At 45.4% G+C, this 16,470-nt stretch overlaps 1 protein-coding gene across 7 annotated transcripts in view; it reads right to left on the bottom strand.

Moving 5' to 3' along the window:
- The window catches only part of CACNA2D1 (calcium voltage-gated channel auxiliary subunit alpha2delta 1), a 1,227,493-nt gene that overhangs the window by 643,264 nt on the left and 567,759 nt on the right, over positions 1-16,470 (bottom strand). For 6 of the 7 annotated variants that reach the window (XM_063926939.1, XM_063926941.1, XM_063926940.1 and 3 more), the window contains exon 5: positions 3,029-3,073. The exons of the other annotated variant lie outside the window; for it this stretch is intronic. In XM_063926939.1, coding sequence (XP_063783009.1) covers positions 3,029-3,073 — 45 coding nt within the window. The remainder of the gene's footprint in view (positions 1-3,028; positions 3,074-16,470) is intronic. 7 annotated transcript variants of the gene reach the window in all.

The following is a 16,470-nucleotide window of genomic DNA, read 5'->3' as shown; positions in this document are numbered from 1 at the left end:
CGGCTCACACACACTAACTGAGGCCACACACACATACTTGAGGTCTCACACACACTGACAGGATGTCACACACACACACACACACACACACACACACACACACACACACACACACACACACTGGGGGTCTCACACAGAACACACTGTGGAAGAGGAGTAGAAAGACCAGCATGTCAGGGATGCGGCAGAAGAGGAAAGCACTGAAGAAGGCAAGTAACTATGGACTAATTAAGCCAATTGCTTAATTAGTCATTGGGGGAGGGTGCCTAAAAAAACAATTTAAGTAAAAATTTGACGCAGTGATTTCTATAGATATAAAAATGGCAAATTTTCTGTTCTTCAATAAAAAACCTGCAGAGTTTCTATATTTCACCCTCAACTGAGTACACCCTTAGTGCCAAGATTCTGGGTCCTAGCTACCTACAGATCCATCCTATTGCCGGGCATACACATACAGATAAAATGCCTATCAGACTGACAGGCCTTTTATTTACCAGCCTCGGGCTATGCAGATACTGCATCAGGAACATTCACTGTGAGATCAGTGTATTGGTGATGATACCAGTGCTCCGTCCCCAGGGAGGAGACATTTACCTGTTCCTTCCCATGTGAAGGAACAGGGGAAATGTCCGTCGGACGGCCACAGCAGGGCATACACTGGTCGATACAGCCAACCATCCACTTAGAAAATATTGAATCGGATGGACATGCTGAATGATCCGGCATGTCCGACCAATCGATATCACTGGATCAGTCACACGCATACACACTGCAATTATCTAGCCAATCCACCTATATTAGGTGGACCAGCCAGATAATGGTAGCTTCTATGTCCAGCATATACACGGTCGAGTCACATTAATATGTGCCACCAGCCTCCAGCCAGAGTAACTGCCATATGCAGTGCGGACAGCAGCTAGATGGGCTGAACTATCATTGTAGACACATGTCTGGTAGCCCCCAGGTTAATTTTGACGGAGAACTGTTCCACAACAGCGTGTCATAGCTGACATTCACCTTTTACATCACTGGCACGTGGTGCTCTGCAGTCTCCACTTCAGTTATTTGCAAAGGTGCCATCTGTCCAGTCACGATACACCTTCACCACAGCAGCATGCAAACAGTTCAGAAAAACTGCAACCCTTGGCCCGAAAGCCAATAATCATACCTTTTTACAACTCAGATAAATCACCTCTTTTACCCATGACAGCAATGAGTGATGTGTGCAGATGGCCTATCACACACCTCATATACTGTACCCACAACGTCAGCCCACGACACGTGACATACTTCATGGGCTATCCGCTGCTGATGTCAAATGTAGGAGATTGTCATCATATTGTGACTTGACCATGTATAACAGTGTTTACTTATTTATTTACATTTGAGGCTACTAATCTCAATTTGATATAAGCAGCTGCCATCAGGGATGTAACACAATGACACTGATCTTTATAGCAAAGTGTTAGGGCAACTTCAAGTGGCCCCTGATCTCCTCCACTGAGCCCTTGTTAAGGTGTCATTGTGCATTAAATGATCATAGTGGGTGCAGGATGCCATGAAAGATCTGTTGCTGCAGAGAGTGAGGATGGCTATGGACCTGCACCCTCTGCAATGGTGATAGTTCTACACTGCCACAAATAAATAGCTTGTTGGAAGGCATCACATATGGAAAAGTAAAAGTTTGGTTTCAAATAATATATACTTTTGGGAAGGGGAACAGGGTGGTGGTGGTGGTAGTGGGGTGTAGGGTGCACTGTAGAAGTGGTCATTATACGGAGTATGGAATGGCCATGCCCCCACAGTTGGCCACACCCTCACGTTAGCAGCAGGGCCAGCTTGATGTCTCTGCAGCCCTGCTTTTGAGAAACAAAGATACAGTTAGGGGTATATTCAATTGAAGTCGAAAACTGCCGTCTGTCGAAAAAACGGCAGTTTTCGACTTTTTATGGTCGAATCCTGATTCGACATATTCAATATTAGGCCAAATTTTTCGACAAGTCGATAAATTCGACTTGTCGAAAAGCACGTGGATCGGCAGAATAGGGGCCAAATCCGACAGGTTTTGGCGCCCTTTTCGACCATCTCAGTCCGAAATCAAAATGATGTTGGACTGAGATGCGGACCCAGAGGAGGCAAGGGGGGGGGGGGAGCCGCAGGGAGACGGGGGGACAGCCGGCGGGCACACAGGAGAGATCAGCGTTACGGTAGCGCTGCAGCTGTATGTTACTCAGCCGCCCGACCTCAAGGCAGCTTCCACCCGGCTCCAGCACGCTACTGGAGCCGGGTGGAAGCTGCCGTGAGGTCGGGTGGCTGAGTGACATCCTGCTGCAGTGCTACTGTAGCGCTGATCTCACCTGTGTGCCCGCTGGCTGTCCCCCCGCGGCTCGCCCCCCTTCTCCTCCTCTGCGTCCCATCTAAATTCGACATGAAAAAGTCGAACTTAGATGGGGATTGAATAGGGGTTGTCGGATCCATTACGACAAATACATGTCGGAATGGATCCGACTTTAATTGAATATACCCCTTAATGCAGAGGTCATCACTACATCCATTAAACTACTTTAACAATGCAAACAGACCTTAAGCCCAGTACACACTAAACGAGTCCCCGCCGACACCGATATTGGCTGCGGCGGGGACACTGCGGGTGGTCGGCATCAGCAAGTGCATACACGCTTGCCAATGGTAGCAGGGAAGGGAGTGAATTTGACGGGGGGAACAACGCCCATGCTGCATCTGTAGCATGGCTGTCATTAACGAGGACCTCCCTTGTCTGTACATATTCAGACGAGATACAAGGTCGTTAACGATGCGCGGGAGCGCGCATCATTAACAAGTAACGACATTGACTATACACACTGGACGAGATTGTAAAAGATTTCGCTAAGATTGGCCCTTCTGAGAGAGATCTTTTACTTTCTCGTCTAGTGTGTACGGGGCTTTAATGTAACAGAAAACAAATAAAAATATACTGTACATATACAAATTGCATCATTTTGGAGAAGGAAATAAGTAAAAAACTTACGTCCATTTGATCCTCCTTTGCATTATAGTAAACTGTATCATTGCCCTGTGGAACACATGAGAAAAAAAGTTACTTTTTGCTTATATACTGCATGTTTAATATAAAGTAACACTGACTATCTAACCCTTTATGCATGTTTCCTTATAAAACATAAATGGCACTGTAGAAATGAAAACTATGGGGGTAATTCAGACCTGATCGTAGATGTGCGTAAAAACGCATATCTACAATCAAATTCTTTGACATGCAAGGGGACGCCCAGCATAGGGCAAGTCTGCCCCACATGCCGGGTCCTGCCTGCATGTTTCGAGTAGCCCTCTGCCTACGAAGTCTAGCTGTGAAGGCAGATGGCTACCATGTTTTTGGCGCAGCAGCTGTGTGTGACATCACACAGCCGCCGGAACCCACCCCAGCAATGGTCCGGACTACGCCCCTTAAACGGAGTGTCAACACCCACAAAACGCGGAGTTGATGCCCCCTTCCTGCCCCCCTTCATGTCTTAAACTTCGTTCTGCAGAGATCACAGTTTAGGACCTTGCATATGTGCGTACCGGCGTACACACATGCACAGATGTGCAAAAATCGCTACCTAGTGATTTTCGCACATCAACGACGGGGTCTGAATTAGACCCTATATTTGGTATCCAACTTCCTTATTAAAATTATACATCAGCTGCTGTAGAAGAAGAAAAAACTATTTAAATTTTTGACCTTATTACAAACATTTATTTGGAGTATATTTGAAGATGAACAGAGGAAGATAGATAGATAGATAGATAGATAGATAGATAGATAGATAGATAGATAGATAGATAGATAGATAGATAGATAGATAGATAGATACAGTGCATCGGGAAAGTATTCACAACGCTTCACTTTTTCCACTTTTTGTTACTGTATGATACAGCCTTATTCCAAAATGAAATAAATTCATTTTTTCCCCTCAAAATTGTACACACAATACCCCATAACGGCAACGTGGAAAAGTTTTTTTGAGATTTTTGCAAATTTATTAAAAATAAAAAAATAAAATGTACATGAGTATTCACAGCCTTTGCCATGAAGCTCAAAATAGAGCTCAGGTGCATCCTGTTTCCACTGATCATCCTTGAGATATTCCTAAAGCTTAATTGGAGTCCACCTGGGGTAAATTCAGTTGATTGGACATGATTTGGAAAGTCTATATAAGGTCCCACACTTGTATGTCTGAGCACAAACCAAACATGTAGTCATAGGAATTGCCTGTAGACCTCCAAAACAGGATTGTCTTGAGGCACAAATCTGGGGAAGGGTACACAAAATATCTGCTGCTTTGATGGTCCCAATGAGCTCAGTGGCCTCCATCATCCATAAATGGAAAAAGTTCGGAACCACCAAAACTCTTCCTAGAGCTGTCCAGCTATCTAAACTTAGCAATGGGGAGAAGGGCACTAATCAGGGAGGAGACCAATAACCCAATGGTCACTCTGTCAGAGCTACAGCATTCCTCTGTGGAGAGAGGAGAACCTTCCAGAAGGACAACCATCTCTGCAGCAATCCACCAATCAGGCCTGGAGTTTGCCAAAATGCACCTGAATGACTCTCAGACCATGAGAAAAAAATTCTCTAGTCTGATGACACAAAGATTTAACTACTTGGCGTGAATGCCAGGTGTCATGTTTGGAGGAAAACAGACACCCCTCATCACCAGGCCAATGCCATTCCTACAGTGGAGCATGGTGGTGGCCGCATCATGCTGTGGGGATGTATTTCAGCAATAGGAACTGGGAGACTAGTCAAGATAGAGGGAAAGATTAATGCAGCAATGTACACAGACATCATGGATGAAAACCTGCTCCAGAGTGCTCTTAACTTCAGACTGGGGCGACAGTTCATCATTCAGCAAGACAACGACCCTAAGCACACAGCCAAGATAGCAAAGGAGTGGTTTCAGGACAATTCTGTGAATGTCATTGAGTGGTGCAGTCAGAGCCCAGACTTGAATCTGATTGAACATCTCTGGAGAGATCTGAAAATGTCTGTGCACCGACGCTTCCCATCCAACCTGATGGCGCTTGAGAGGTGCTGCAAAGAGGAATGGGCGAAACTGCCCAAACATAGGTGTGCCAAGCTTGTGGCATCATATTCAAAAAGACTTGAGGCTGTAATTGCTTCCAAAAGTGCATCAATAAAGTATTGAGCAAAGGCTGTGAATACTTATGAACATGTGATTTCTTAGTATTTTATTTTTAATAAATTTGCAAATATCTCAAAAGAACTTTTTCACGTTGTCATTATGGGGTATTGTGTGCAGAATTTTGAGTGAAAAAATAGGATTTTAATTACCTACCGGTAAATCCTTTTCTCGTAGTCCATAGAGGATACTGGGGTCCACATTAGTAACATGGGGTATAGATGGGTTCACTAGAAGCCTTGGGCACTTTAAGAAATTAACAGTGTGGGCTGGCACCTCCCTCTATGCCCCTACCAGACTCTCTAGAATATGTGCCCGAGGAGACGGACATACCGTGAGAGAAGGATTTAAAGGACAGTGGTGAGATTCAAACCAGCACACACAAACCAAGAGGAAAGCCATGGTAACCAAACTTGAACAGCAACAGCTGAACCAACAACAACACTTAACCAAGTAACGGCGCAGGAAACACGAAGCACTGGGCAGGTGCTCAGTATCCTTTACGGACTACGAGAAAAGGATTTACGGGTAGGTAATAAAAATCCTAATTTCTCTTACGTCCTAGAGGATACTGGGGTCCACATTAGTACCATGGGGACGTACCAAAGCTCCCAAACTGGGTGGGAGAGTGCGGAGGTTCCTGCAGAACTGATTGACCAAATTGAAGGTCATCTGCGGCCAAAGTATCGAACTTGTAGAACTTAGCAAACGTGCTCGAACTAGAGATGAGCGGGTTCGGTTCGTCGAGATCCGAACCCCCCCGAACTTCACCTATTTCACACGGGTCCGAGGCAGCCTTGGATCTGTCCGCCTTGCTCGGTTAACCCGAATGAGGCCGAACGTCATCATCCCGCTGTCGGATTCTCGCGAGAGTCATATTCCATATAAAGAGCTGCGTGTCGCCGTCATTTTCACTCGTGTATTGGAGATTGAACGGAGAGGACGTGGCTACGTTCTCTGCCTGAAAAGCTCCATATCTGTGCTCAGTGTGCTGCAAATATCTGTGCTCAGTGTGCTGCAAATATCTATGTTCTCTGTCTGAAAAGCTGCATATCTGTGCTCAGTGTGCTGCAAATATCTACGTTATCTGCCTGAAAAGCTCCAAATCTGTGCTCAGTGTGCTGCAAATATCTGTGCTCAGTGTGCTGTACTGTGGGGACCACCAGTATATAATTATAATAGTACAGTACAGTAGGCCACTGCTGTATCTTGCAGCACTGTGTCAGACTCAGTTCTAGACAGTATCCTGATCATCAGTGAACAATATCTGCTGCATTGTTGTGTGACCAGTATATACTATATATATATATATATATATATATATATATATATATATTATATAAAGTAGTACAGTGCAGCATTTTGGTGACCACCAGTATAGTAGTACAGTACAGTAGTCCATTGCTGTTTCTTGCAGCTCAGTGTCACTTCAAGTATCCATATATGTGCTGCATTGTTGTGAGCAGTATATATAGTAGTACAGAGCAGCATTTTGGTGACACACAGTATATAGTTGTACAGTACAGTAGTCCATTGCTGTATCTTGCAGCTCTGTGTCACTTCAAGTATCCATATCTGTGCTGCATTGTTTGTGAGCAGTATAGTAGTACAGTGCAGCATTTTGGGGACCACCAGTATATATATAGTAGTACAGTACAGTAGGCCATTGATGTATCTTGCAGCTCCGTGTCACTTCAAGTATCCATATCTGTGCTGCATTGTTTGTGAGCAGTATAGTAGTACAGTGCAGCATTTTGGTGACCACCAGTATATATAGTAGTACAGTACAGTAGGCCATTGCTGTATCTTGCAGCTCCGTGTCACTTCAAGTATCCATAACTGTGCTGCATTGTTTGTGAGCAGTACAGAAGTACAGTGCAGCATTTTGGTGACCACCAGTATATATAGTAGTACAGTACAGTAGGCCATTGATGTATCTTGCAGCTCCGTGTCACTTCAAGTATCCATATCTGTGCTGCATTGTTTGTGAGCAGTAAAGTAGCACAGTGCAGCATTTTGTTGACCACCAGTATATATATAGTAGTACAGTACAGTAGGCCATTGCTGTATTTTGCAGCTCCATGTCACTTCGAGTATCTATATCTGTGCTGCATTGTTTGTGAGCAGTATAGTAGTACAGTGCAGCATTTTGGTGACCACCAGTATATATAGTAGCATAGTACAGTAGGCCATTGATGTATCTTGCAGCTCAGTGTCACTTCAAGTATCCATATCTGTGCTGCATTGTTTGTGAGCAGTATAGTAGTACAATGCAGCATTTTAGGGACCACCAGTATATATATATAGTAGTACAGTACAGTAGGCCATTGCTGTATCTTGCTGCTCTGTGTCACCTCTAGTATCCTGATCAGTGCTAAATATCTGTGCTCAGTGTCAGTGCTGCATTGTGGTGACCAGTAACCTACAGTACAATAGTCCAGTGCTGTTCTCGTTGCTCAGTGTCAGTTCTCCGTAGTATCATCAGTGATCAGTATAATCAGTGCTCAGTAAAATCAGTGCTCAGTAAAATCAGCGCTCAGTATAATCAGTGCTCAGTATAATCAGTGCGCTGTTAGACGTGCACCCGTTTTCCGCCATTAGTGCATTGGGATTTAGACAATTGATGAAGTTATTGGTGTCCCCAGTACAAAATCCCATCTAGATTCCACTTCACTAGGCAGGCGATAGCGAGATTTTACCAATTAATATCAGTGATTTATAATTAATTATTAATTACAGTGATCTTGCCAAATGATTCCAGTGATTTTGTCATTTTCTTCCAGTGATTTGGACCAATAATACCATTGATTAGAACGAATAATTCCTGTGATATTGAGGTGTTTGTGTCACTTAGCTTAGCCGTCCAGCGACCACAGTGCACCTCTTTTTCTCTTTTATTTGCATCATGTGCTGTTTGCATAGGCGTGCGCAGCTAATTTTATTAGGGGGTGCACCGTTGGAGGTGCATGTGATTAGCACCGCCTTTTGGGCGTGTCTAACACAACCTTTTGGGCGTGTCTAGCACCACCCAGGGACATATCATCTATTTTACATTCCCTCAGTAAAATCACATGGCTTAAATCTAATTTCTACCGAATTTCTAATAAGAAAGTAGATATAATACACCCCAGAGAAATAAAATTAAACATAACGGTGCGACAACCGTCTGGTACTGACTGTCTGCTACGGCATAACCCTAAGTCCTAGCTGCCGCTGCACCCTGTTGCTGATTACACTTCCCCAACCTATCCCTGACACAGTGGCAGAACTAGAGAGTAGTGGGTATATACATTCCCCATCCCTTGCCCCCCCCCCCCCCCCCCCTCCCCCAGCACCTACACCTAGATATTGAGTTGGCCACTCTGAAAAGTACGGAAGATTTAGGGGGCCAAACATTTCACTTTTACTATAACACAATTAAAGTTTATAATTTACACATGTGCCATCAGAGCCACATTTGCCTCTTTCTATGCCATCAGACTCTCTATATATACAGGTCACCAGCTTTTGTCACACATGTCCCCATGCTCACCACCTACTGACAGTAATGCCCCTTATTCACATTACGCCACACAGTATGAGCCGAAATTTACCTTACGCCACAAAGTATGAGACGAAATTCACATTACGCCACGCAGTATGAGTCAAAATTCACATTATGCCACGCAGTATGAGCCAAAATTCACATTACGCCATGCAGTATGAGCCAAAAGTCACATTACGCAACGCAGTATGAGCTGAAACTCACGTTGCACCACACAGTATGAGCCAAAATTCACATTACATCACACAGCATGAACCAAATTCACATTATGTCATACAATAAGCCCCCAGCAATGCTGAATACACATAGTACTCCCAATAGTGCCAAATACACATAATGCCCCCAGCAGTGCTCACCATTACTATATAAGTAATAATAACACATTATTAATCAGATTTCGAGGGATATAAATAGTCCATAGTAATAAAAATTACAGAATGAAAGATTTAATACATATTAAACAGCTTTTATATATATATATATATATATATATATATATATATATTTAAGTCTAGGAGTGCACTCACCAGTATTTCCATAAATCACTAAGTTTTATTGAAGCATGGATGAAATCATCACACTGACATTTTCAGTCCTCACTGGACCTTTGTCAAGCTTCAAATTGCATACATACAGTTTATCCATATACCCCTTCCCTGTAAGACACAGTGCACTATAGAAAACATGGCATGTGTGTGTGTGTGTGTGTGTGTGTGTGTGTGTGTGTGTGTGTGTGTGTGTGTGTGTGTGTGTGTATATATATATATATATATATAATTATTTATCTGGGAGGGCACCGCAGCACTATACATTAAAAGAGGAGTGCCAGGACAATTGTATATCTATATATATATATATATATATATATATATATATATATTCCTCAATATGTGAAGAAAAGAGGCGGCACTCGGGCAGACTTGATGAAAAAAATGACCAACTTATTTTTTTTCATCAAGTCTGCTTGAGTGCCGCCTCTTTTCTTCACTATATATATATATATATATATATATATTGTATGTGTGTGTGTCAGTGAACGCAGGCTTCTTTTTTTTTTTTTCCCCTGAGAGCACATATAGTCCTACAGAGTACAGATCTCCTTTTGTTTTGTAACTTTTAATGTACAGGAGCTGGCCAGTTAACAGTCAGTGACTGAGCGGTGTGGTTACTGTTACTCGCCTCAACTGAACTGTCGGAATTTGTCCTCGGCTCCAACTCCAAGCCCAACTGAGATCAATGCTGGCCGCCTGATTGCGGCACGCCAGCAAAGGAGGAGTTAGTGCAGCCAGGAGGCGAGAGAGAGAGAGCGCGGGTGGGCAGGTATGGAGGTCGCGCAGCATCACGTCACTTCAATAGGCGGAGCCAGGAGGATGTCAGACAGTGACGTACACATCGCGGCCACCGGCCAGGAAAGGACCGTTCACATAAAATGCCGTATATCTGTGTCCAGACCGGGCGGCGGGCTCAGCAGTAGGGAGGCACAGGAATGAGTAGTAATCACTGTGCTGCAGGTATCACTTTGCGTGTGGAGGGTGCTGCTCATTAGGGGGTGCCTGTGCGCACCAGGCACCCCCTGTGCGCACGCCTATGGCTTGGGGCCAATTTTTTTAAGTGCCATCCTGTCTGCCACTGCAGTGCCACTCCTAGATGGGCCAGGTGTTTGTGCCGCCGTCTTGGGTCGCTTAGCTTAGTCATCCAGCGACCTTGGTGCAAATTGTAGGACTAAAAATAATATTGTGAGGTGTGAGGTGTTCAGAATAGACTGGAAATGAGTGGAAATTATGGTTATTGAGGTTAATAATACTATAGGATCAAAATTACCTCTAAATTATATGATTTAAGCTGTTTTTGAGGGTTTTCTTGGAAAAAAAACACCACCCGAATCCAAAACACACCAGAATCCAACAAAAAAATTTCAGTGAGGTTTTGCCAAAACGCGCCCGAATCCAAAACATGGCCGCAGAACCGAATCCAAAACCAACACACAAAACCCAAAAAATTTCCGGTGCACATCTCTAGTTCGAACCCGACCAAGTAGCTGTCAAGCCAAGACACCCAGGGCAGCTGCCCAGGAATAACCCACTGACCTAGTAGAGTGGACCTGTGCAGATTTTGGACATGGCAAACCTGCCGTGGAATAGGCATGCTGGATAGTAAGCCTGATCCAGAGTGCAATTGTCTGCTTTGAAGCAGGACACCCAATTTTATTGGGATCTTAAAGAATAAACAGTGAGTCCGATTTTCTGTGACGAGCTGCTCGCTTTACATACACCTTCAAAGCCCTCACAACATCTAGGGACTTTGAGGTAGAGAAGGTGTCGGTAACCACCGGAACCACAATAGGTTGGTTGATATGAAATGCAGACACCACCTTTGGAAGAAATTGCTGACTAGTATTGAGTTCAGCTCGATCCTCATGAAAAATCAAATAGGGGGCTCTTGTGAGACAATGCACCCAGTTCCGACACCTGCCTGGTGGAAGCCAGGGCCAACAGTGTAACGGTCTTCCACGTAAGAAACTTTACGTCCACCACCTGTAAGGGCTCATACCATTCCGATTAGAGGAACTGCAACACCACGTTGAGATTCCAAGGTGCCATGGAAGGCACAAAGGGCGGTTGAATGTGCAGAACCTTAAAGAACGTCTGAACCTCAGGGAGGGAAGCCAGTTGTTTCTGGAAGAAAATTAACAAGGCCAAAATCTGGACTTTTATGAAGCCCAGGCGTAAGCCCACATCCACACCTGACTGCAGAAAAAGCAGAAAATATCCCAGTTGAAATTCCACCATAGGAAATTTCCTGTTCTCACACCAAGAGACGTATTTCTTCCAAATACAGTGGTAATGCCTAGATGTTACCCCTTTTCTGGCTTGGATCAAAGTCGGAATAACCTTATCCAGAATTCCTTTCCGAGCTAGAATTTGATGCTCAACTTCCATGCCGTCAAACGTAGCCATGGTAGATGAACGGCCCCTGTTACAGGAGATCCTCTCGAAGAGGTAGAGGCCACGGATCCTCCAGGAGCATGTCCAGTAGATCCGCGTACCAAGCCCGTTTTGGCCAGTACGGAGCAACTTTGAGAATATTTGGGATCAGTGACAGTGGCAAAAACACATACACCATCTGGTAGATCCATAGGGATGCCAGAGCGTCCACCGCCACCGCCTGTGGGTCCCTCGACCTGGAACAATAGCGCTGTAGCTTCTTATTTAGACAAGAGGCCATCATGTCAATTTGTGGAATGCCCCACCGGTGTGTCAAGCACCCGAACACCTCCGGGTGTAAGCCCCACTCTCCTGGGTGGAGGTCGTATCTGCTGAGGAAGTCTGCTTCCCAGTTGTCTACTCCCGGAATGAAGATTGCCGACAATGCCACCATGTGTCTTTCTGCCCAGAGGAGAATTCTTGTCACCTCTGACATTGCTGCTCTGCTCTTTGTTCCGCCTTGTCGGTTTATGTATGTAACTGCCGTCACATTGTCCGACTGAACGTGAATGACTTGATCTTGAAGAAGTTGTGATGCTTGTAGAAGGGCATTGTATTAGTTCCAGAATGTTAATCAGAAGAATGGCTTCCTGACTTGACTATTTTCCTTGGAACTGTTCCCCCGTGGGTGACTGCTCCCCAACCTCTGAGGCTTGCGCCTGTGGTTAGCAGAATCTAATTTTGAATCCCGAACCTTCTGCCCTTAGTCAGGTGAGAAGTCTGAAGCCACCATAGAAGAGAAACCCTGGCTCTTGGCGACAAACGTATCCTTTGGTGCATGTGGAGATACGATCCGGACCATTTGTCCAACAGATCCAGCTGGAAGGGCCTTGCGTGAAACCTTCCGTACTGTAGCGCCTCGTAGGTGGCTACCATCTTCCCCAGAAGGCGAATGCAGAGATGCACTGATATCTGGGTTGGTTTCAAGACATCTCGCACCATCGAATGGATTACCAATGCCTTTTCCAATAGAAGGAATACCTTCTGTGCCTCCATATCTAGTATCATCCCCAGGAACAGAAGCCTCCGTGTTGGTTCCAGGTGAGATTTTGGTAGGTTTAGAATCCACCCATGATGCTGGAGTAGTCGAGTTGAGAGGGCAATGTTGTCTAACAACCGCTCCCTGGATGGTGCCTTGATCAGCAGGTCGACCAGGTATGTAATTATGTTCACTCCCTGTTTGCAGAGGAGAAACATAATCTCTGCCATTACCTTGGTGAACACCCTCTGTGCTGTGGAGAGGCCAAATGGCAATGCCTGGTACTGGTAGTGACAGTCCTGTAATGCAAACCTTAGATAAGCCTGATGAGGCGGCCAGATTGGAATATAAAGGTGTGCATCCTTGATATCCAGAGACACCAATAATTCCCCTTCCTCCACACCTGAGATCACCGCTCTCAGAGACTCCATCTTGAATTTGAACACCCGTAAATACGGGTTCAATGACTTGAGGTTAAAAATGGGTCTCACCGAACCGTCCGGCTTCGGTACCACAAACAGGTTGGAATAATAACCTTTTTTCTGCAGCTGAGATGGAACTAGAACAATGATCTGAGTCTGTACCAGTATTTGGATTGCATCCTGTAAAATAATACCTGCCTATAGAGAAGTTGGTAAGCCTGATTTGAAGAATCTGTGAGGTGGGAGTTCCTGAAACTCTAGTCTGTAACCTTGGGTGATAAGCTCTATGACCCAGGAATCCTGGCATGATGTCGCCCAGACGTGACTGAAATCTCTTAAATGGGCTCCCACCTGCCTGTCTTCCAGGCAGTGTGGTCCACTGTCATGCTGAAGGCTTAGAGGAAGCAGACCTGAGTGCTGTTCCTGTGAACCTGCAGCCGCTGATTTCTTGGGTTTACTTCTATAACCTTTGAAGGTTGTAGAAGAACCTTTGGTCTTATTTTTTAATGTTGCTGTCCGAAAGGACTGCAGAGTAAGAGCCGAGTAGGTCTTCCTAGGTGGAGGAGCTGTGGAAGGAAGGTATGTAGACTTACCCGCCGTAGCCTTGGATACCCACGTATCCAGTTCATCTCCAAACAGGGCCTCACCTGTGAATGGTAGGCTTTCCACACCTTTTCTGGAATCTGCATCCGCAGTCCACTGACATAGCCATTGGCCCCTGCATGCTGACACTGCCATGGCCGTGGTGCATACATTTAGCAAGCTTATCTCTTTTATGGCCTCAACCATAAAACTTGCAGAGTCATGTATATAGTGTAAGAGTAAAAGTATCTCCCTTTTGGGTAAGGAACTTAAACTCTCCAGTAGGTTACCTGACCATTTTGCAATAGCTCTTGTGACCAAAGCACAAGCTATAGTAGGTCTCTGGGCTACTCCCGCAGCTGTGAACATACATTGAGAGTAGTCTTGCAGTCAGCCTTTTAAGGAGGCATCTTTTAAGGAGGCTGCCCCCCTGGGATAGGCAAGACTATCTTGCGTGACAATCTAGATACCGATGCATCCACAATCGGTGGGTTTTCACATTTTTTCCTATCATCCTGAGGAAAAGGGAAGAATGTAATTAACCTTTTAGGGATCTGAAAACTCTTGTCAGGATTAACCCAAGTTTCTTCAAATAGGGAATTTAATTCCTGAGATGCAGGGAAAGTAACAGATTATTTCTTTTTCACATTAAAATAAGATTCCTCATCCTCTCCTGTCACTGTGTCATCCTTGATGTGCAGGACCTCCCTAATAGCTTCTATCAGGGCCTGTATTCCCTGTGACAGGGCTGCATCCCCCCACCTAAGTCCACCTTACCATCCTCTGGGTCTGACACATCATCATCATTTGGGCCAGAGTACGCTTTTGAGGACAAATGGCAGGGGTATGAGAATGGGCCATGGGACTTAAATCTCTATTCATCAGGTCATCCATAGACTGTCTTAACTGTTGCGTTTCTCTCTCAGTATGGGACAATTTATTAGGAATATCTGAGATCATCTCTTTTGGAGAATCCAACCATGCTGGTTCGGATCCACTAGTAAGAGAATGTGTACTACCCCGAGTACATTGTAGTGATCCCCCTGAAGAAGAAAAATAATCTGCAGTGCATGAAACACACTCCTTGCCTGCCATTGTAATGTGAAAGTATACACACACACACACACAGGAGAAAAGTTAAGCCCAGTTAACCCAAACAGAGCCCTTCTAGGGAGACACAGAGTATGATGGAGCCAGCCACACAGCGTCCTTCTTGCTAAAGCTGAGCTTAGCTGGGTCGCAGACTAAATACCCTTAATAGGGTATTAGTTTTCCTATACTGCTCCCCCCCTGCTATGACCCCCTGGTACCGCTGATGTAATCTGGAGTCCTTGTGGAGGAGCTGCGTGTCTCTGTCAGGCTGTTCAGTAAGAGCTGCAGAGGGAAAATTGTGCTGGTGAGCCGCTGGATCCACTCAAAGTGAAGCCCCGCACCCGTAATGGCACGCGGTCTTCACATTTTTTTTTATACTGGCTGAGGTTATATTTGTGGTTTACAGTGGGTTAGAACCCCTGTAAACTTAGTGCCAGTGTGCGTATAGTTGTGCCTTCAGCATGCCCCTCACAGTGGAACATGTTATGTCTCTGAAGCCTGGAGCCACAGCCTGTCCTCCATGCCGCCATTACTGGTGGCGATCCGCTAACCATGACGCCTGTCATCTACTCGCCACTCTTCTTACTTCTGGCTCTGTTAGGGGTGGCGGCGTGCTGCGGGACTGTACGGTCGCCGTGGTGGGGCTTGCGAATAGGTCCCTCAGGAGCTAGGTGCTGGAGGGGGGGTGACCCCTTGATTTAAGGGGTCCCCACTCCTCCAGGAAACCCCAGCCAGGGGTGACTAGTTGGGGAGGTAATGCCACGGCCGCAGGGACCTACATAAATGTGTCCCCTGGCTGTGGCATTATCTCTCTGGCTAGTGGAGCCCGGTGCTGGTTTTAAAAATACGGGGGACCCTACATCTTTTGACCCCCGTATTTTTGGAACCAGGACCGGACTAAGAGCCTGGGGCTGGTTGTCTAAATACGGGGAACCCCTGTCCAATTTTTCCCCCAGTATTTAAACAACCAGGACCGGCTCAAAGAGCCCGAGGCTGGTTATACTTCAGAGGGGGGACATCACGCATTTTTTTAATTTTTTTTTAACCCATTCAGACCCTTTGCCATTAAGTTAATGGAAGCCCTAAACAACAAAATTGCATTCATGTCCTCCTCCCACTCCCTTCCCAGTCCAAACACTAATTATTATGTTTTTTTCTATAAAAATGTACAATATACAATATACAACAAGTATGATGAGCAGGCAGGCAGCGGGCATTGGTGGCATCGGACTGAGATGCAAATTAGTGGCAGAGGGCTGGGTCAGTTGATGGTGGGCGAGTTTGCAAGCCATTGGCGGTGGCAGCGGGCATTGGCTCAGAGGCAGTAGCGGGCATTGGCTCGGCAGTGGTAGGGGTCATCGGCAGGATTCGGTGGACATTATGGCTGTAGTGCCTCACCAGCCACTGACCTCACTGCACGCCACTGCCTATTACATAACTGTCCACCAGATTGCAAAGGTTTTAAATAGAAAAGATACTATAAACTCAGTAACTGGGTCATGTTTTGTTCAGTATATGCATATCACATCATACTACACATATAGCATTGCACCTGAAAAGAAGGGGACAATACGAGGGTAGACTTGGACACTTGCTATACTATGATAAGTGTGTCCAACAGTGTTAAGATCCATACTTTGGCTGTTTTGCGCAAGAGGTCGATTCA

Source organism: Pseudophryne corroboree, chromosome 6 (genome assembly GCF_028390025.1).
Source record: "Pseudophryne corroboree isolate aPseCor3 chromosome 6, aPseCor3.hap2, whole genome shotgun sequence".
NCBI classification, from domain to species: Eukaryota; Metazoa; Chordata; class Amphibia; order Anura; family Myobatrachidae; genus Pseudophryne; species Pseudophryne corroboree.
This window is presented reverse-complemented; position numbering and strand designations above follow the sequence as displayed.